The 23,013-nt window shown below is 45.2% G+C and overlaps 1 protein-coding gene across 1 annotated transcript in view; it reads right to left on the bottom strand.

Annotated features, from left to right (window-relative positions):
- SLC44A1 (solute carrier family 44 member 1) overlaps positions 1-23,013 on the bottom strand; it is a 79,683-nt gene that overhangs the window by 46,318 nt on the left and 10,352 nt on the right. Inside the window, exon 4 of the mRNA XM_019554721.1 lies at positions 13,850-13,986. Coding sequence (XP_019410266.1) covers positions 13,850-13,986 — 137 coding nt within the window. The remainder of the gene's footprint in view (positions 1-13,849; positions 13,987-23,013) is intronic.

Below are 23,013 nucleotides of genomic sequence, written 5' to 3'. Positions count from 1 at the left end.
CAAGAGCACCAGCCATAACCCCCTCCCCACCACCACCATGACAACAAGTAGCAGCACCAGCACAACGGTCTCCTCCACCTCCATTTCACTTCTCATGCTGAGACTTGCAGCGCCAGAGCTGGGAGCTGGATCTGGATCCGAGTGCCATAGCAAGGGAAATTCTCAGGAAGGAGGGGGAATCTGAGTTTGTGCACCACACTTCTCAAGTTTCTCCTAGAGCCAGGTCTCCTTCCCCAGAAGGCACTTCAGAGGAAGCTAAGGTCGAGGCTGCAGAGGCAAGCAGCTCAGCTGAGTCCACTCCTTCTGTTGCTGTACCTCTGCCTGCTGAGGAGGAAAGCACAGCATCCACACGTGCACCTGCACCCCAGAAGCAGGCGGGTAGTGTGGTCTGGGATCATTTTGAACTGGCAGATGATCCCACATACACTACCTGCCTGCACTGCTGAGCCAAAACCAGCCAGGGCAAGGGAACAAAGCACGAATACCACAGGGATGCAGATGCATCTCCAAAGGCATCTCTCCCTTCCTCTTGCTCCTCCTCAGCCTGGCACCAGCGAGAGTGTTCCCAAAGGGAAATGTCCCTCTCTCCAAAGCCCCCATCCCCCCAAAGCAGAGGCAGGCTACCCTGGAACAGTGGGATAGAAGCGGGGAGGGGAGCGTTGCAAGGGTGAGCAAGATCACCTAGAGCACTGAGGAGATGCTTGCTGTTGATGGCTAGCCTTTCTCCTTAGTTGAGCGGTCAGGGTTCAGGTGGCTCATGGCCCCATCCTATGAAGTGCCCAGATACACCACCTTGAGCAAGACAGTGGTGCCCCCCCATGAAGCATGCAGGGAGGACTTGCACAGCTCTTCCCTCAAGGCAGGTCCACAAGTAGACTTACACTTCACCTTGGACATCTAGAGCAGCTGGGGTGGAGATCACACCTACCTCTCCCTCACAGGGTACTGGTGTGACCAGTGAGGCTGTCGGTGGGCTCTCCTTCAAGCTGAGGTGATGGAGGAGTCTCACGTGGCAACAGAGATCATGGGGGCCATGAACCATTTGGTGCAGGGTGGGTTGTTGGGCAGGGCAAGCTCACCCACGGGTTCAGAGTCTCCAACTATGGGGCCAATATGGTCAAGGTGGTCCATAATGCCACCTTTGTTGGCTTCTGTTGTGTGGCACACAAGTTCTACCTCTTAATCAGGGTGAGGGAGGGGGACAGGGTGATGGAGGGGAACAAGGCTGCCGGTGACAGTGCCAGCACCACCAGCAAGCGCATTTCAAAATGCAGGAAGGTGACAGACCACTTCCACTGGAGCATCAAGCAGGGCAAGATGCTATGGGACAAACAAGCAGAGCTGAACATCCCACAGCGCAAAATCATGCAGGATGTGGAGACTCTGTGGAACTCCACATACCTGATGCTGGAAAGGCTGGTTAAGCAACAGAAGGTCATCCATGAGATGGCCTTGCTTGGGGAGATTGGGATCAGCGGCTGCCTTAACAGAGCTCAGTGGATGGAGGTGCTGGTGAAGAGAGTCAGGGAGGCAGAGCAGCGGAGGCGAGGGGATGTGGAAGAGGGGGATCCACTGTTCTATGCTAGCACGCCATCCACCAGCCAGTCTCCCTCTCTACCACAGGCACTGCCAATGTGGGCCAAGGGCATGACTTCCACGGTGGGGTCCAGAGGCACCAGACCCTACCATCAGGCAGGCAGCACTCAGGCCTTGGTGGCTGCCAATCTTGCCAAGAATGTTGAGCCACTGCTGTGCGACCCCTTGGCCTACTGGGAAAGCCAAAGCCATATGTGGTTGGATCTGGCCACAGTTGCCCAGGAACACCTGCCCTGTCCACCGACCAGTATTCCAAGCAAGAGGGTGTTCAGCATCACTGGGGATGTAGTGACACCCCAACATACCTTCTTGGATACTGGTTTGGTGGAGCAGCTGCTGTTCCTCAAGGTGAACCTCCCACTGCTGGGGTTGCCCAAACTCTAGGTGCAGACAGAGTGAATGCCACCCTCCTCACTCCGTCCACACCAATTTCCCTTTTCCATTTTTTAAAAACCATTTAATGCCCTGCTCTCAGAGCTGGAAGGGGCACTCACTGCATCACCAGCCAGCAGGGGAGGAATATGTCCCTGCTGAGCTTCTGTGCCAGGACAAACTTGGAGGTATGGGCTGGAGCTATGGGGAAGGAGGAGGCCCCAGGTCCTGGGCATGACCACTAAAACTCCACTCTGCCAGGGTAGGGATGCTTAGTGGGACTGCTGGCTGTGTGGCAGCACCAGGAAATGCCAGGACTGAGGCTCCCCCTAGCGAAAGGCAGGTAGGAAGCACCATAACCTCCTGCCACCAAATGCATACACAGAGTCCTGGCTGTGGAAATCCCAGACCCGTCATGTCTTGGACAGGACTTAGGCTTGCTGGTTGCAGTGAAGTTGTGAGGCTCCAGGTCAGCTTAGCTTAGCTGCCCGGATGCCAGCTTTTGGGTTGAAAAACCCTTCATCAGGCTAAGGAAGCACCTGCAGTTGATGTGTGTGCTCTTCCTGAATGGAAGGAATAGTAAAGAAGCCAGAGGCTGGCATGCAATGCAGGTAAGAAAGTTGGTCAGCAAAAATGGAAATGGAAGCATCAGGGGGTGGGGACAGGCTGGGGTAGGGAAGAAAGGGGGATGTAGCAGCACAGATAGAAGTGGAGAGGTACCTGGGAAGTCAGATGTCTAGCAGGTTGTAGTATCAGAATTCCACTGTTTAATCTATATTGAGTCCATGAGTTTCTGTACCTAAGAGATTGATAAAGTGCTGTTCACAAGCTCATCTGTGAAAAGTGGTTTGTAAATTCCCCTTGAGGATCAGACCTGAGAGATGGGAGACAGGTGGTATTCTGTTGTTGTCTTTGATAGATTTTTGGTGTGCACTCATTTTGGTATGCAGTTGTTGCTTAGTGTCTCCACATATTTTCCATCACAGCATTTGGTGCCCTGATGAAGATATGTACTGTGTTGTGAAAATAGCTCCATACTGGAGATATTGTTGGTAGGTTTTGTGCGTTTCGTCATGGCATGGCCAGGATCCATTCAGTGTGTTTTGGGCTGTAGGAAGTTGGCTTCTGGTGATGAGGTTAGTGAAGTTCAGTGCTTGTTTGAATTTACAAACCACTTTTCACAGACAAGCCTCTGAACTGCACTTCACCAAGCCCCTAGGTAGTAGGTACAAAAACTCATAGACTCAATATAGACACTGGAATTCTGACACGCTACAACCTGCATCCGACTCCCCAGGTACCTCTCCAGCATGAAAACAGATGTACTATGGTTAATCAGCAGCAAACACTAATAACCACTGCCCATATAAAGCAAGAGAAAGTATTAATTTGGGGAACAAGCGCAAGACTGATTTTCAGAGGCTTATTTTCATGGCAAAGAGACCAGAACTTAAACTATCATCTTCCCATTGGAAGAAATGACAACTGGTGGCATTTGAGGTACTTGGCAAGGTGGCATAAGACAGACCTCACCACCAACCATCCTGTACCAGTTCAGTTCATTTCCCCATTTCCATTCCATACCATTTTCCAAGGGTTCTATTTGGCACATCTCAGAAACAATGAATACAGTTTAAAGGAAGAAAGAGGAAACTAGGAAATGGAACTCATAGCCTGTAAACAGATTTTGCATTTGTCATGGGGGGAAAAAAACATTTGTCCCAGGTACCTACAGACATACAAGTCCACTGTCCCACTTCAAGTCCCTCTGAAGCATGTGGGACAGGACATGCTACCATTTTGTCCCGGAACATGTTTGTGTGTATCTATACAGTTACTGCAGATCATTCCTGGGACAAACCATCAAGGATGTGTTTTTGCTGGCTGCCAACTGGCAGAAGAGCAGCAATCCAGTTTGGAAGGGCAACACATGTAAATGACTAATGTGCCTGTTTTGAACGAGGTCAAACCCCAGGCAATTGGGCCTACATCAAATGAGATGTCTATTTACAGCCATGAAGTCTCCTGAATACTTGACTATTGCAGAGGAACACACTAGCTCCTGTAAATTGGAGGACAGAGGCAGAAGAAATCAAAGCCATCTTTCTTACATAAATCTAGGATTCAAACTAAAAGTAATATTCTCCAGGGTCTGCAAGAGTATTCCAAGAAAAATCAAGGAAAAAACAGACACTATTTACATCTTTAAAGGTCACCAGATATAGACAAACCAATAAGACTGAATATCCGAGATGGCCAATCATGGTTACCACAGCAACTAACTGGATTCAAAAAATGAGATTAAGGAACATTTTTGTATCCTACAGAGAGTCAGAAGGTCTGAAGATGTATTTTTAAATTGCAATTCTAAAAAAGGATGCCCGAGTTCTTGCCTTTCTTTTTTACTCTCTGTGTAATATCAACAGCAAAAAATTTGAAAACAATTACTGATTGCAATTCCTCCCCTGCCCCCATCACTTCCCTCCATCCCAGATTTCTCATGGGGCTTAAAAATGAAGGTGGCTTTTTGATTTACTTCATTTGCAATTCAGAGTCAATGATGCAAACACAACACTAGGAAAAAGGTTCACTGGTCGTATCCCACTCCTAGGAGCAGAACACAATCGTATTGTTCTGCGCTTCCATTTTCAATATAAATGTACAAGACAGTACTGACTCATGCAGAGAGTTCTAGCTGATTATGGAAGAAGGCACACCAAGGACCCCTTTTTACTGAATTATTCAATTACATATGTTTAAAACCAAACATGAGTTATACCTATTATACCATTCAAAATCATACGTACATTAAAATAATGGGTCTAGGTAACAATACATCTAGTGGCTAAGGTCATTTTATCATTAACAATGTTCCTTTAACTTAGAAAAATAATACTGGTGCTTCAAGAAAATAACAGTCAAAGAATTAGTTTTAAGGAGCATAACCCAAGATTTTCAAACTACTCATATTTCCATAAAAATTTTGGAAGGCAGATGTACACATTTCCTCACAACCTCCAGTGCTACCTGAGTTTTAAGTGGGTAACAGTGACATGATTCAAAGAATTATTTCAGTTATGACACATGAAGGACACAGACAGAAGTGACAATATTCACCTGATCTGGCCATAAAAAGCAGCCTATAGCTGTGACCAAACACAAATGTAGTTGCAGACTGCTTCAAAAATGGCCAATAATTGCATGAGGGTTCAGATGAAGCCATTTCAGACCAGGGCATTTTCTGTAACTTGCATCTGTGCTGCCTCCCAGCCAGTCACTGTTTCCAGAATGGGAGTAGGGAGAGAAAGGGAGCGGAGGGAGTTTGGTCTGGGGTTTTTCAGCCCCCACTGGAAGGTGGGACTAGTACAGTGGTTCCCAAATGAGGGTCGTGGAGGTAATGCCAGCAGCACTGCCACAAAAAGACAAGCCGTGCCACGTGTTGGGAGGTCCCTAGCCCCCAGGCCTCCACACTCTGCTCCCAGAAGCAGGTTGCGGCAAGAAAAGGTTGGGAACCACTGGACTAGTATATTGGAGCCCCCTGAGGTGGAGGAAGCTCCAAGTCACCCACTCCACCCTCTAGTGCTGGCCAGCGAACCCCTAGAATGAGCTCCCTCTGCTTCCTCCCCTCCTTCCCATTCTGAAACAGGGACAGGTCGAGAGGGAAAAGAGGCCATTGCTAGGGGAAACCAGCTGCAGGCTCACAGGTGGCAGCTAGATTCCCCTGCCCCCTGGAACCAACAGTGAACTTCTGTTTGGTCCAGGGGATCATTGCAACTCAGAATGCTTCCTGAAAAGCATTACCAGTTACCGCAGGGAGCTGCACATCTGTCTGAGCTCTTAGATAAAGAGGCCATTACACAGATCAGAGACAAGCAAAGCAATTATTTTTCTTAACCTATAGCTACTTCCCATTTTGTCACATTGCTATCCACTCTTCACATTCACCTTCAGCTAAAGGAGTTCTCTACAAAGTCAACAGATTAGGGCTAGGAACCCAACCCTTGTGAGAAAGCCAATTCCAGGACACGCACACATTTGGAATCATTTTAGAAGGGCAGCAGCTGGATGAAGCAATGTTAAAATTGGAACAGCTTTGCTAAATATGAATCGTTCTCATCTCATTCACACATAACAATTAAAATATAACAGCTGCTGCCCTTTTGAAACAATTCCCAAATGCAACTATGTGTATACCTTCCATGTCAATTCTCATTTTGGTTCAAAATCAATAGTCTATATTGTTGCGTGGTAGCAGTTGGCTTATGCTAGCCTCCTTCACCTACAAGGGGACTACAACTCACATAAATATATAGATCAACACAATTTCTTCTAATTTCATTCAGGTCAGCTTCAGTCAAGGACTTCACTTTTGTCATTTACTACAGTAACTGCCCCTGGCTTGGACTCCATCTGGACCTTTGCTTGACTGGCCTGGCTACAAAGCTCTGCAAACCAAGATCCAGGATAAGATACTTAAAAATAGAAACCTAATTTTAGGCTTCTAAATCCACTTTTAGTAATCTAAACAAGTGGCCTAGTTTGCTGAGCACACCCAGCAGTTCCCATTGAGGACAATGGCAACTGACATGTTCAGCATTTTTTTTTAAATTAGTCACTTGTTTAGTTGTATAAGGTAATTAATGATAGGTTCCTAATTTTAGAAGTCTTGGTCCCTGTTTCCATAACTGAAGCATAGAGAGGCATTTTTTGGTTGCAGTAAACACATGATCCCAGATGATGGGATATAAAGAAACAAATCAAAAAGTCCAATGGCCTTTCAAAACCAGTTTAACTCTATTTGAGACCACAAGCACTAAAGGCTCGTCTTATATGGGAGAGGGTAGGAGTCTTTCCTATGCGTTTTTGACACAAACAGCTGCAAATCAACTATTCCAAATATATCTTTTTTTCCCAAAGCAGTGACATCCATCCGGCAATGATTTTTTACAATTAAATAAGCACAGAACATTCTGGTCAGGTATACCATGGTGTACTTTGTTCTGTTGCTGGCCTCTACATATTCTGGTGCATGTGGTAGGATTGCGAGACTTCGTATCAAACTTGTCCTTTTTACAAGTAGACACCATTTTCGAATTACTGCCAAGCAGCCCATACTGCTATATTATTCCAAGCCATGACAAAGCCTGTTGAGTGTAGACTTGAGCTCTGCTTGGTGTGTGTCTCTCTCCTTATTAGATTTACAAGCCAGTTGCCACCCCACCCCACAGCAGTATCTGTGAGCAGTGACCTATAGATAAACTTTCCCTGAAGCAGCTTCATCTGCTGCAGTGTGATTTCAGGGTTTAAACACCAAGCTTTGACAGGTGGGAAAAATTATGATGTGGCCCTGGAATAATCAGTGGAGAAAAGAGCTTCAGTAGAGCAATGGCTGTATCCCTGGAAATATGATTAGAGCTCCTCACCACATCACAGAGACCCGAGAAAACAGTCACAACCACTTTGAAATCTGCCACTGTCTCCTCAACGGCTATCCATTAGTAGTAAGCCAATATAGTGAAGGCAACCTGACTCAGGCTGCTGTTGTGAATGTGAGCATTGATATGGAAAAGGTCTTGATGGCCCAGTTCAAAGGACTTGCACTCCTGACTTGCCCCAAGAATATCAATGGAACCAACACTTCTTTTCATTGATCCTCTGCATCAAGCCTTCATGCTCTAGGGGTATTTCTGGAGAGGATCATACTGTTGTATTATTAGAATCTCACCTCCAATACGTAATAAAAAAATGAGTTTGTAGCTCCTAAGACTACTATGGACTTTAACAGTGTTGACACTGCCTCATGTCAAACTGCTTCCTTGGACATTCAGATAGCAGAAAGGATCTGTTCACTTTACAGAAGGATAGTATATGTTCAGATCAATGAGGAGAAGACAGAACTATTTAAAGGTGAGACCAGAAACTGCTTGGCAAGACCTACCTTCACTCCACACTAGACATCACCAGCACTGTAATATAAGGGAGGTGCTAAGCTCTTACTTAGAGGTTTTGGCTGGAAAGTGTTAATCTTATTATGGGATTTTCATTAGGCACTTGGGCAGGGCCACATTATGCCATGTATTTTTATCATATAATGAATTAAATCAGTATTTCTCAGTCTCCTTAGACTCAAGGCACCCCTCAGAAAAAGCCAGGCCTTAGCTTTCACCGTTTGATGTTAAACAAGAGTAAAAGAGCTATTCTCCTGCCACAAAGAATTCAGAAAAACTACAACAGGTCAGAATGTTTTTGACACCTCTAGGTTTGCCTTATGAATCATGTGTAAATATCTGCACAACTAACTATGCATTGCAACATGCCTCACAGCACCCTGGTTGAGAATCTTTAGATGACTTGCATTTTTTGCACATTCTTTTTGGAACCAGTGCTGCATTTTACCCATGCAGCGTAAACTTCTGAAACTTGATTTGTTTTTAGTAAAAATCTTTGGTCTAAGTATTAATTTAGAAATACTGCTTGCAGACCAGCACAAATTGCGTTACAGAACAAACAGTGCTAATAAACCAAAGACAACTTGCACAATTTTTTAACAGAGACAACGAGTCATAAGAAACAATGCAAATTTTGGAACACTACCATTTAGAATACAACAACAAACCAAAAAATTCAGATTTGGTAACAGTACAAAGCCTGAGTGCACATATTTGAGCTTGGCTGCTCACAATAATGTGTAAGTATGGACTTTTGACTAGTAACTCTCCCATGTAGAATGGACAGCATTGGAGAAAAACCCTCATCTGTGGTTGAAGGGACAAAGAAGTCCCAGAACTCACTGATGTTGATGTCTCGAGAGTGTCAGACCCACCGAGCATCAGACCTGCTACTACCTGTTAAGTGGTATTCTCAGTAGGCAGCAGGACCTGCCTGGGCTGTGATAATGCTTGGGGCTGTGGTGCTGTGTGGAAATGTGACAAGAACATGTTCTCCAGCAGTCGCATGCTTTTGCATCAGCTCAAGGAACTGCTTCTGTACATCCCTTTTCTTCTGAGCTTTGTCCTCACAGTCAATCTAGTGCTCTTCCTAGTCAGCTGCCCATCTGTTTGCTCCCTGTGCCAAAGAGCCCCTCCACCATTCCTTAGCCTTCTCAGACTGTCACAGGCAGGATGACAGGAGGCCATACACTTCTTCATTCACCTTCCTCCTCTTATTCCTCAGGTTCTGGCAGAATGCCTGGCCAGAGTGCTTTTGCCACTGGGCATTTCAAGGTCCAGGTGCAGAAGGGAATCAAGTAGTTACTGCATTTCAGTCTCCCAGGAAACAAAATAATAAAATGTTTCTTTTCTTTGGCTCTGGAATAGCATTGTCCCAGTCCCTCGCTTTTGGGAAAGCCTGAAGATCATAGGAAATAAGGGCTGGAAGGGACTTAGTAAGGTCATCTAGTAAAGCCCCTGCTCTACCCAGGACTGCCCCCAACTAAAACATCCTGGCCAAGTATCTGCCCACTCTGCTCTTGAAAATTTCCAAGGATGGAAATTCCATAATTTCTCTAAGTAGCCTGTTCCAATGCTTGGGCACCCTCAGAGTTAGAACATTCCTCCTAATTTCCAACTAAATTTCCTCTGTAGAAGCTTGGAAAAACTTGAGAGGGTCCACAAAAGAGCCATTCGTATGATTAGGACTTGCAGGACAAGACATATGAGGAGAGGCTGAGGGACTTGGGCCTCTTCAGCCTACACAAGAGAAGACTGAGAAAGGACTTGGTAGCAGCTTACCACTACATCAGGGGAGTACATCAAGAACCCAGTGAACAGCTGTTCAGCAGGGCACCCCTGAGGAAGACCAGGAGCAATGGATACAAACTCCTGGAAGGTCGCTTCAGGCTCAAGTCCGGGAAAAACTCCTTCATAGTTATATATTTCAAGGGTTGGAAGGGACCTATTAGATCATCGAGTCCAACCCCTTGCTCTGGACAGCAAAGAGCACTGGGGTCAAGTAACCCCAGCCAGGTGCTTGTCTAATCTCCTTTTGAACACCTCTGACATAAGCACTGCAATAAGTAAATTAGTATTTGGAGTGAAGTGCCACACAATTCACAGAAGTTACAGAGGGGTGCCATGAGTCTATTATGGGGTACCTTATGCCTAAAAATGTTGAGAACCACTGCCTTAAGTATTAATTTAGAAATATTGCTTGCAGACAAGCACAAATCGTGTTACAAAACAAATAGAGACCTGAAGTAATTGCTCTGAACCCAAGGGATTAATAATACAGGCAGGCAGTTCATAGGCAGCCAAGCCCCTGTCAATCTCTATGCACTGACATATCTCACGTTGGAAAAGACGCTTCATGAAATGCTAAGCTAACTGAAAGCGTATGCATGGTATTGATTAAGCTGCGAATCAAAGTAACTTTATGCTGCTTTATTTCACTGTTTCACTTGTGTCTTTCATCAGGCATATTTACATCACAGTGTCATTTCTGAACCTGAATTGCTACCCCTGGCTACAACTGCAGTCAAGGGGGGGCAGGCAGGTTCTGAAGCAGTCAACCAGGAGGGAAAAGGAGTAGCAAAGAGGATGAGAAAGCACAGTCCAGTTGCAAGATGACAAGTCATTCTAACATTGAAGTGACAGCTGTGTGAGAACCCAGGTCTGGCAAGCGGTCACATGGAGAGGTGGGAGTTAAAACTTGCAGAAAAAATTCTGTTTTTGCCAAAATGGTGGTATTCAAAGAGCAAACAAAGCAAAATAAATCCTAGTTCTATTTTACAAAGTATATGACATATACTGGATTGTAAGTCTACCCCGTTTCTTTAAAACCATCACACTGAACTTCCGTACAGAATCAAACTATGCACAGGCCCCTGACAACCGGATCATAAAACATGCCATAAAGCTCAATTTTCAGTTAACCTTACAAAAACATGGCCCGGAGTAGGGAGGGAGTTTTTCCTAAAACTGAATCTGAAAACATAGGGTCAGTGCATTTGCAGGCTCAATTCATAGTGTGAACAACACAGTAACACACTTTAACATACTATTGTGCACAATACTTACCAGCTGAAGTCCTCATCTGCTGTCAAATCCTCAGGGTGTGCTTCAAGCTCTTGCATGAAAAAAAGAACCTGGCCCTCCATAGAGCTTTTCTCCTGGTTTCCTGTTTCTGAGCTTTTGGTGCCATCTACCTTCAGGCTAGCCTCTCAGAAGGAAACCCTATCCAAGTGAGGACAGCTTTTGGAACACCACTAGCAGTCTTTTGTCTGTTCTTGGCTTTCTTAAGCCTGCCTGAGCTTCTTGCCTCTGTTGTGGCCTTGAATAGAATCCAAGAGTGACCTCTCAGCCATCTGCCGAATTACGTGATCATATATCTGCTTATTATGGAAGGTATTATTCATGGAAGCCTACACTGATCCCTCTCCACAGAAGGCAGGCAAGTCCAGTACCTCAGCACAGCTCCAGGCAAAAGTGCTAGGGCACAACAGCTACAACGTTGCTGGCAGCAAAATAAAAGCAAAATATATGGCTCCAGGACTGTACAACCACACATGGACTGATCCTGGCTACATGCCAACATTTTAAGAGCGCTATCTGGTTAAGACAATTTTTGAACAGTGGAGGGCACCCAGATGAACAGACTGGAAAGGTCTTGTTTAGTACAAAGCAATATGAGATAGCTGCTGAAGGACTCACAAAGTAGTGCACGACGCACCTAAGCACCACTTATTATGCAATCATTCATTTCAAAATGACCTTACTCCATTTTTTAAACAGATTACAGAATTCACACTAACTGAACAGTTAATCACGTTGGACAGGAATCACGTTGTCCCGAAACAGAGAATTTTACATGGAGTCACTCCAAATTGGAGTTAGGGCGGTCTTTTTACTGTACATTTTTCACAGCGCATTTAGATTTTAAATTTTAAAATTATAAATCCAGAAAATTCAGAGTTGTTACAACATGCCCACAATGCTCATCTTAATGAAGAAGTGGATTTTCAGCCTTATTCCACTTTATAGAATATATTCCCAGACAAAAACTAAGTTAAACAAGCTAAGTTTTAACAATGTGGGAAATTAGAAGAATTATCCTCTCAAATTATCTTTGCAGAAAAACACGTCTGACATTGTTAGTCCCCAGTTGTAATAAATTTCATCTCAAACTAGATAAAAGATTTACTTTCAAATATCCATAAAAGTTATTCTGTGTTCTATTAGCACCTCCATAACATTGAGAACACTGGAAGAAAGTTTATAGCAAGCTAAAAGGCCTAAGTGTAGCTAGCTCTGAATGCTAAACAGGTTGGTATAGTTTAAAATAGAAGTATAATGACTGGGGAAAGAATGGAACAGTGTAACCACACCTTTGGTCAGTGTTGGTCACTGATCTCACACTCTGGTTACTTAGCTTTCTGTTAATTTTCCCATAACAAAAGAGCTCTGGCTTCTACCATGTATTAAAGTTTTGTGTTATTTATCCAATATCAGGCACAAATTTACCCATCTTGGGCACAAATTACTGGCCCAATGTAGCGCAATGCAAAACAGGGTCAAAATGTACAAGTGCTCTTGACAGCTGTTTGCTGTAAGGCAAGGCTAAAGATAGTTTATCTAAACTTTAGACCAAGGTAAGTGAAGTCTATTTACTGCCAATTTAAAAAAATATTTATGTAAGATCTTTCTACATGGGGAGGCTTGACAGATCCGCTGTAATACAATACTCAGGATAACCAAGTGCAGTTGGATAAACTGGTTCAGTTGGATAAACAATTATGCTGAACATTACAGTTACCACAGTTAAGAAAGGAATTTGATTCATGACCAAAGCCACCCATGCACAGACAAGAAAAAACTAGGCTTAAATGACCAAATTGGAATATTTCAAGAGGTGTTAATAAGGAAATTCCCTTATTTGTATGCTGATCTTAACTGCACTACAGAAGTCAATATGCATTGGGTAAAGGAAATAAGACAAGTGTAGGCAAAATTAGAAAGGGCAAAATAGGAACAGAAGGTCAGAGTGTAGAGTTAATGGAGGGTTAACAGCTCATTTGCCTTCACAAAAAGGGACTCCAGGAAAGCGATTCACTGCTCTAAGCTGAAATAACATTATGAATACCAGCAGCATAGCAGAGAAGTATCACACAACAAAGTGCAGACATCTCTCCAGCACGAGGGTTAAGGAAAAAACTGCTATCCATTAGAGAGGAGGTAAATGACAGAATGACTAGAAGGCATTCAGAGAAGTGTTTACATTTTGTCTCCCCTCCTTTGTGAAGTCCCAAAGCTGGTCACTTCTCACACATTTCACTAAACTATCATGTTCCAGCATGCCTTGAGCTAACAAAACCACCACTTGCAAGAAAGAAGTACAGGTCTCAAGGGATAGGGGTGGAGCACAAAATCCAAGTCTTTCAATAGTGCAGCTGCCTTTATACTTACCTTACAGAAAAGAAAAATAAGATCCTTAAAAAAATAGGGAATTGTACTGCAGTGCTGAATGAAAACAGGATTTATTTCCTACTCCCACTGGCAGGCAGGCTCCATGCCCCAGTGCAGTTCAATAGCAGCACTGATCTCGCCAACCCAGGATGTGTGAGAATGCCTCCATGGGATAAAATTACTACAGTAAAACAGCAATTTCAAAGAGCCTTCCAGAGGGGAAGAGAAATACAAATCCCTCTGTTGAAGATCTTTTAGGCTTTACTTTCCTTAAAAAAAAAAAAAAACTTTAAAAAAAATTATGGAGATAACAGGGCAAAAGCAAGCTTTAGTCTTTACAGCACTACTACACTATTCCGTTGGGATATCTCACTAGGTTTTGTCAATTTTTTAGTTCATCTAAGAAGTCATCTTTAATCTTACATTTATTAATATTAAACATATTTGGCTCAGGAAGAAACTCAGATGTGCTTTCCTCATACCATTAGTTTCTGCAAATTTCTGAACATCAGCCAGAGTTTTGAGCTCTTTCCTTGGACAAGCTGCAACGCACAGAGCAATTGACTTGATCCTCCGATGTACCAGGTCTACATTGCATGGATCCAGAAAGAACACGTACCTAGAATAGAAAAATGCTGGTAAATTTTTATTTTTGGACAGGATAGGAACCAAACAAGACTTTGTTTCTAGCCAGAGAATTCTACCAAGACAACTGCAAATAATGCCAAACAAAAATACTTCCAGATTTCCTATATTTTAGGGCATCAGGGTATAAGTATAGACAGAAACAAACTATGAGGAGTTGAATACATGTACTACCCACACATTTGTATTTAAGATAGACATAGTCTAATAACATTTTATTAGATTCCAATGCATTGGTACTGGGTCCAACCGTAAACTCCATCTGACTGGAAGGCCTGGTGGCAACGTGGACTACTTCTGGCAGGGCAGCTCTTATGAAATACCACAATGTTGCAACCTCCAGAGTAAAGTGAGTATAGGGTACCCCAAAACCCTAGCCGCCACTGCCTTAGCTCTTCTCCAGCCATGGAGTACCCATAAGGGGACATGACCCTGACAGAAACACGCTCTTGATGAGAAGTTAGGCAGTCAGCAGTTCTTATCTGATGCTCTCTGGCAGATGCTACAATCACTGAGGCACTGAATATCTGGACTCCATCTAGCCTTTGGATTGTTTCAATGGTCCAAACGGGAAATAGTAGGTCTTGGGCAGCCTCCACTCCTCCATACTCTTGCCTAGGAGTATGCATTGAAGGTCTTGGTATGATGGTCAGAGGACTCCACACAAGCAGATTCATCAGGCATCTAACTGGACTCCTTACATATACACCATGATCCAGAGGATCGATGGTTGCCTACTAACGCATTGAAGTGGCACTTATTTATATAGCTTCAGCATCCTATGATGCCTTTTCATAGCTCTACACTAACTGGAAGATCTCCAATCTCTCCTCCAATACACAAAATGAAAAAATGCTCTAGGCTTGTATTTACTGTACAATGCCCCCCCAAAGTCTCAGAATATTTTAATGAAAATATGTAATTCAAGTCACTTGCAACAGTTTTTTGTTTTACAACGATTTTTCGCACCACTGGTCCATAATATTGAGTAGATCATTTTGGTATTTATTTTGAAGTCTAAAAACTGTTGAGCTATTTCAGGTAGGACTATCAACTGTGCAAATGCAGTATTTTAAGCCGATTCTGGTTTATAGATTTCCATAATCTCTACTGTCATTTAAAAACATCCAATGTCATGAAATCTGTTTCGTACATCAGCTTTTAGCAAGCATCTCCTCCTTTCTATATGCATCTCATCATGAAGTACTAAATTTGGATCTGGCCTAATTCATTCAAAGTGTATAAGAATATTTAATATTTCTATTTTTTATTTTTAATTCTGATCTCAGAAAGCTCATTTAAGGTTATAATGCAGTTTGACATAGCTATACAATATTTAGTCCAGATACACATATTGCATCAGCAAAAATATTTTGTAGTTATTTAAACTGTTAAAATGCTTTTCAATCAGCGCACTATGAAAAAAAACACCACTTATACAGTGGTACTTTGTATTTGGCTCTTTTGAACTGAACTCTTTTTTTGACAAAAGCAGTCTCTTCCTATGACAGCAAGAGTGAAGGAGAACACTCAAATACCATGCTTTATACCATACACCATAAAGATAATACCTTTAAACCCACATTGTCAATACAGATGTCTGTGATGAAGGCAAGTGTCAAAGCATAAATCTATTTTTAAATAATCAGAATAGGGCTGTCTAAAAATTGCAGAATCAAACCGTTAGAAAAAAAATATTTCCTCTATGATACAGAAAGCCATGCTTATTGGTAACTATTGCTCCTGGCTACCTAAAATCTTTCTGACCACCTGCCATGAGAGTGCCTTACCCTCCTCTTTGGACAGCATGTTCCATTACCCAATTTCAGTGTACAAGAGTTATTATTATTTAGTCTCAACTTCTTAGTTCTTAGCTTCAGGCCTTCCTTGTCCTACCACCTGAAACCAAATCAATCTCTGTCATCATTTATATTACCTAAAAATGTATTTATAGACTGCTCACATTCTCTGAATAGTCTCTTACCTGGTTTAACATGGACTATTTCAGTATCTTCATGTACCAATCCTTGGGCCACTGCTGTATTTGGGCTTTTTTTTTTCTCTCCCTACCCCTCCTCCTACATCAGGAGTGGGCAAAATACAGGCTGCCAATTGATTCTATCCAGCCCTCAGCACCAGAGGCCAGAGCCGGAGCCACCACCCACCCATGGGCCAGAAAGAATTAATTGGTGGGTCCGTGGGCAGCAGCTCCAGCTCCAACCTCTCTGGGCAGTGGGGGATGCTAGGCAGAGGCAGCCTGGTCTGCCTGCTCGGCACCATACAGCAGCCTGGGAGATGGAGTCCAACCCCGGGGTGCCAGGTGGGCAGGGCTGCTTCCACCCAGTGTCCCCTGACATGCCAGCAGAGGCCAAAGCCCTGCCCACTTCCCCACCCAGCACCACACAGTGGGAGAACTGAGGCCCCTGCCCTGGGTCACCCCCAGCCAGGGTCTGCACAGCTGTGGGGCAGAGGATGGGAAACTGGCCTAGAGATGGGGGCACCCTCGCCACCTCTGCAGGGCTGTGAATGCCACAGCCCAACCCCTGGCATAGCGCAGCTCTCAGTCCCATTCCTGCCTGCTGTTGTCAGTCAAGCTGGGCAGCTTGTGGTGGTTGGGGTTACACAGAGGTAAGATACTACAGCCCAGGGTGGGCTCATGCTCCCACTGCTGCTCTGGCACCAGACCCAGCCTGGCTGCAGTAGAGTGACCACATTTCCAAACTGGAAGGAGGGACCATATGCTTTTCTCCCCTTCCCCCTGGTTTCACTCCATCCCCAACCCCAAGCAGCCCCATGTGCAGGCTGGAACTCTGCCAGCCTGCAAAGGGAAACCCAATGTTTTCCATTGTTTTATGCAATGAATGAAAAACGTGGATCCCTGCACGATACTGGAAAATCTGGGACAAATGCTGTCCTGGAGTCATTCAGCACAGGACCAGGACTCTATCTTTAAACTTAGGACTGTCGCCTAATTAGGGATGGGTGGCAGCCCAGGCGCAGATGAGCTCCCTGCAGCGTGTGCATGCACAGCCCTCGGCTCACCAAAACTCATTAAGTGGCCCTCCAGCCCAAATAATTGCCCAGCCTGCCCTACATCCATCTAATACCATGCACATCAGATTTACACGTACATTAGGGGCTGTGATGCAAGCACAAAAAAGCTGGAAAGCATGAAGCTGGCATTCTTGCCTGCAGCTGTTTGGGTAACTAATGTAAGTGCAACAAAGCACGAATTCTCCGTTTGTCCTAACAAAAACAAAACATACACTATTTCACACTGGTGACTTGTTTAATATTAAAGATATCAACAACAAGAAAACGATTAGAATAATATATTCAATGCTGATCCTAATGGGACACTAGTCTTGCTTTTTACTCTTCTGGTAAGAAAACAACTTGCAGCTCACCTATAGATGCTGTTCTAGGGCCCCTGACATTAATATGAATTACACAATTAGGATCTGAGGAATTTTATGCACTTGCCCCCGCTCCTCTCTCCCCCACCCAGATCAGGATCCAAGGAATTTTATGCCCAATTGTGTGACTTGTGGGTTGTGGAACTGGAGGATTGGGAGGTTCCCTGATCCAGAACCCAAAGCTGCCCCCTGCAGGGGCCAGCTATTTTCCCCCAACACTGGGACCTGCTACCTACCCAGTCTCCATGATCAGCTGATAATTGTGATTGGACAGAGGGCAGCCCCAGCCCAGGAACCTGTACCATGTTCAATTTATGGCATGATACAAACCAGCCACAAAGATGTTTCAAAAATGGAACATTTCACCATGCCATGAACTGGCTGAATGTATGGCATGTTATCATTTATCATACAAAAAAAGGACCCTATGCCAGGACCCTAGGAGTACTGACATAAGCATAGATCCGGGTTTTCCATTTCCCACCAGAAAAATGAAGAAAAATGTGGATTTTTCATTTTAACAGAGAAACATGAGGATTTTGCTCTTCTGAAAGGGCTCTCTGCAGGCTGGCAGAGTTTCAGGCTGCAAAGGTCTGGGAGGAGGACCGTTAGGTAGGGGGCACCATCTGCATGTACATGTACATGGCTGCCAGACAACTTAGAGAACAGCTCCCACATGAAAGTCGGGGGGTGGGCTGAGGCCAAGAGAGACAGAGAAAAGAAAGGAGTTGGGCAGGTCTGGAGTTGCTGCCCAGCTGGGTGGTGCATGGTGCTTGGGGCTGGAATGTGCAGCTGCAGGGAGTGGGAGGGGGCCAGGGGCAGCTCCCCACCACTGCGCACACTCCTGGGAGGACAGGGGGGACCTGTGCCCCCCAGATGTGTGCAGGGCAGGGGCAGGCTGCCTGCTGTAGACTCGGGCTCCCTGCCCTGCTGCCCTCCACCGGGGCCTCTGCAGGCCAGCGGTTAGGACCTGGTGTGGCAGGGCAGAGTAGGGCTGGCTGGAGAAGCTCCTTGCTGCTGCAAGCTCCGTGCCGCCCTGGTGCCACAAACTTCTGCCTAGCTGGCAGCAGCAGGGGGTTGTGACCCTCAATGCTGCAGGGTGGGCAGAAGTCTCAGCATGCCAGGGTGAGGCTCACAGCAGCAAGGAGCTTCCCTGCCCAGCACCACTCTGCCCTGCTGTGCCAGGTCCCGCCTGCTGGGGTATAGATGTCCCCGGAGAGGGCAGCAGGGTGGGGACCCTGAGCCCACAGCAGGCAGCCCACCCCATGCACAGATCTGGGAGGCATGGGTCCCCCATACCTCCTGGGAGTGCACACAGCAGCAGAGAGCCGCCTACCCCCACAGCTTAATCCTGCACCAGGCCACCCAGACCCACCCCCACCACAAATAAATATGAATATTCTAAATTAGTGGTTCCCTACCTTTTCAGACTCAAGTTACCCCTCATTAAGCCTGAGACACCCCTCAGTGGACTCAAGACAACCCTCAGAAAATACCAGCCCTTACTTTTCACTCATTTTTGACTACAGAAAAACAACTGAGCAATTCTTTTGTTACAAAGAATTGAGAAGGAACACAACAGGTCAGAATGCTTTTAAAATTATGAATTCCTATTTGAATTCTCTGCATTTCTCTTGAGAATCATGTTTGTTCCCCAATAGTGCTATAGCACAGTATAGCACCACTGAAAGGATCTTAAGGCACCCTAGGCTGAGAATCATTGATCTAATTAAATCCATTACCATACCGCAAAGTTCAGTGTTTCTAACAGGAAAACTTCAGTAACATCTCCAAAACAAAGCTTGGAGCTACAGAACAAGCAATTTTAAAGTCAAAGTCAAAAGTCTGAGCTACTGAGAACTTGTTACGAAGCATTTAATATCCTTCACTTCCCGCCAACATCAGCATTCCAACTCTTGCCAAATACCTCACAGGATCTAAATCCTTGGATAAAAAAGCTGACACTCAAAAAACCGTTCACTAAAGCACAGTTCGATCTGCTGCCCAGAGTTTCTGAGGCCAGGGTCTCTTGGACTTCTCTAGGCATCCTATATAAAGTTTGCTGCCCCAGGAGCTGGTAAGATCTTTTCAATCTTCCTCTAAAAAGGAAAACGGATACAGCCAAATTGTTTCACTTTACCCTTGCAACCAGTTTTCCAGTGTCCGAGAATATTTTTGACTTAGAAAAGGAAAAACTAGCATAAGTCAACCAACTTACTCATCTGCATTTGTCCTTACAACTCTGAGTAGCTGTATTAATGGGCCACATCCTCTCTGCACTGAACAGCAGAGCTTTCCAGAGACTTTTTCAGGGAAGACTGTTTTTGGTTTTTTTGCTTCATATGTGGAGATTATGGACTAGTTGGGAGGAATGGGCTTTTTAATGGCAGAGTGAAGTCATTTAATTGGGCCCATTACCTTTTCCTGTAAGAAAAAGCAAGTAGAATCAGATGGACTGTTCCAAGTAAGAGGAATTGCCCTTCTCTCTCATGTAGGTGCCCATTTTTAAAAACTGGCTGTTTTAAAAGTGTGAAGCTTATGGCTTTTCCCTTTCTTTTTGACTATCTCACCTGAAAAGTGGATGGAGAGCAGAAATTACTGCACCAAATACCAGTAACCTGGAGTCATCATAATATTAGTTTGTCAGGCAGAAAGTAACTTAAGTTACAATTAAAAACATCATTTTATCTTCCTGTAGCAAAACTACACCACAGCAAAAGGAAACTATTTAAATACTTGCTAGAAGAATGTTAAATATTGATCTGCGTCATTCTTATTGTTATTTAGATATATATGTTCTACCCTTCCCCGAAAGGCTCAGCTGCCTATACTTTAGGCCAAACAACATACTAGGTTTGTTAAACTAGAAGATCTGTATTTGTTGTTTTAAATGACAAATTAGAAAAAAATATCAACATCTGATGCATTAAATGCTAAGTGGAGAATTACTTATTCAGGCAAAACATTTGGATATATCCAGTTTCTGACTGGACATAGTGACTATCCAAAAATTTTGGTTCTTCTTCCATTTTAACCTTATTCGTACATCTACACCTTAAAACTCAGAAAAAAAACCATGCATTTCTACAGTAAAGGTAACTGGTAAACCACACATCTTGTGGCATATTTATTTCCAAACACACTTAAAACCCAATACAGGAACTGAAACCATAAATGGACAGGGGGGCTTTTTCCAATTTCTATTAGTTTTTAAGTTTCCATTTACTGTAATGTTAACTTATGTTTTAGTTTCCCTTTTTCCGAAACAAATAATCTAGAACTCTTAGGGAAATATAGTTCAAAATTAACTCTGTCACATGAGCAATGGAATAAGGAGAGACTGTCAACATTTACACTTGACTTTACTGCCTCTACTCTTGGCTTACTGAGTTAATGGTCAGTAAACTTATCCACACCCGCCAGTAACAATGAAAAAAAATCTACACAAGCGGAAAGAAATAAAGGAACTGTTTTGTATCCTAGGTATCTTTTACTCCCTCTGTTTTAAAAAGCCCAAACAATGAACCGTCAGCAGTACAGCACAGTGTTACCATATACAAGTCTGTCTTGGCTTGGCGAATCTTGTGTGACCTTGAGGTCACTGATTTAATTGATTTCTGTCATCCCTTAAGGCATCTATATACATTCAAATGAGCATTTAAAACTTGTTTACAGTGATCAGGCATTTTATGGCAATAATGGAGAAGGGAATTAAATGATCACCCCACCTACACCAATTACAGACAGGATCCATAAGACTTAGCCCTTGTGTTTTCTCTGCCAGTATGCTGTAAATTTTGTTTTTTCCTTCCTACCTACAATCAGCAAGTCTTTGCTTCCATGTGATCGTGAACATGTACTAGTCTAGTGTTTGAAAGACAGATGTCTAATACTTCTCTGCATTCTATGCCTCCGGGAATTTTAGTAACACTGCAAGGGGACTTCATTCAAGCAGCAAGTTGTTACAGAACAAATACAAGGGGTCACAGAGCCACAGGCAGAGACACTCGAGAGGCAGGTGGTGGGCGACTGTGTGGAACATCCTGGGGCAAGCTGCAGTTCAGAGAGGTGGACCAGAGGTCCCGGGTGGGGGGAAGAGAGCTGTGACCAAGGGGAGGTTGATGCCAGGGGATTTTCATAGAGGAGAGAGGGGGAAGAATAAACCCCTCCCTGGGGGCCATGGCAGGCTGGCATCTGGCCATGCTGGAGAGCAGCATGGTAGAGCTAGCCCTGCTCTCTGGAGCAGTGAGCACAGCACAGCACAGCACAGCCTCAAGTGAATGGGGATAGAAGGGGTTTAATTTTGCCACCCTCCCATCCCATTGGCACAGAGCTAGCCCAGGGCACAGCCAGCTGAGCATGCAGCTTCGGGAGTAGCTTCTGCCTGGCAGCCCCTTCTAGCCACTGGACAGAAGGGTCCGGACTGGCCCTGGCACCCACGATGTGGGCTTGCCCCCTCAGCCCCAAGCCCTATTACCTACAGACACAGAGCTGGGCATGCCCTGCTCACTATTCCCCTACCCGGCAGCAATAGCACAGCCCCATATACCGGGTGCCAGTTGTGGGGTGCTACCCCTATGGCTTCCCCACTGCTGCTGCTGTCAGGGGGGGCCTGCCCTGGTCATACTGGCAAGTGTTGCCTGCACTGCTGAATTGTAGTTGGCTGCCAGGTGGGCAGACAGCAGCAGCAAAGCTGTAGGGGTAGCGCCTCACACTTGGTACATGAAGCTGTACTGTGCACATGGCTTCCCTGCCACCACTGCCTGAGATGAGGACAGACGCTGTCTGGGCATGGCCCCTTAAGGTGAAAGGGGCAGGGAGGGGGTTTATTTCTCTCTCCGCCCCATTCCCAGCGGGAAACTGCAGCCGAGGTCTGCCAGCCCTAGCCGCCAGCCCAGATCTTGTCTGGGTTTCTTGGGGAGGGAAGGGAAATAAACCCCACCTGTGGCCCCCCCCAGCGAGAGAGGGGATGGAGGGAGGAATATACCCACTTCGCTTTAAGGGACCATGCCGGGCCAGTGTCTGCCCAATGTCCCAGGTGGTAGAAGTGGGGAAACTGTAGGTGCAGCACAGCTCTGTGTACCAGGCATGGGGCACTACCACTACAGCTTCCCCACCACCATCTACCCACCCAGCAGCTGAGCAGAATTTGGCAATGCGTTCAGCACCTACCAGTATGGCAAGGGCACCCCCAAACAGCAACAAGGAAGCCACAGGTGTAGTGCCCTGAGCCTGGCACCTACTACATGGGATTGTGCTGCACTGCCACCAGGCAGGGGAACAGTTAGCACAGTGCGCCAGCTCTGTGCCCAAGGGACACAGGTAATAGCACTGGAGCTAAGAAGGTGAGCCTGTGCTGTGTGCGCCACTGCAAGGGCTGGGGCAGGTAGAAGGAGCCGCTGGGCAGAAATTTTCCTTTATGGAACTTTGCCCCTGGGCCCCTCCTCCCCTTAATCAGGTCTTTGCTCCTGGGCTGCCCCAAGCGAAACCCGGCCCCAGTGGCTGGGAAGGTGCAGCAGAATTGCCCACTGGCTGGGAGGGAGGCTCCGGGGGTCCCAGGCCATACTGAGCCATGAGATAGTGGG

Source organism: Crocodylus porosus, unplaced genomic scaffold (genome assembly GCF_001723895.1).
Source record: "Crocodylus porosus isolate Cpor-Errol unplaced genomic scaffold, CroPor_comp1, whole genome shotgun sequence".
Taxonomy (NCBI): domain Eukaryota; kingdom Metazoa; phylum Chordata; order Crocodylia; family Crocodylidae; genus Crocodylus; species Crocodylus porosus.
The sequence above is the reverse complement of the archived record's forward strand: the minus strand, read 5'-3'. Positions and strand labels throughout refer to the sequence as shown.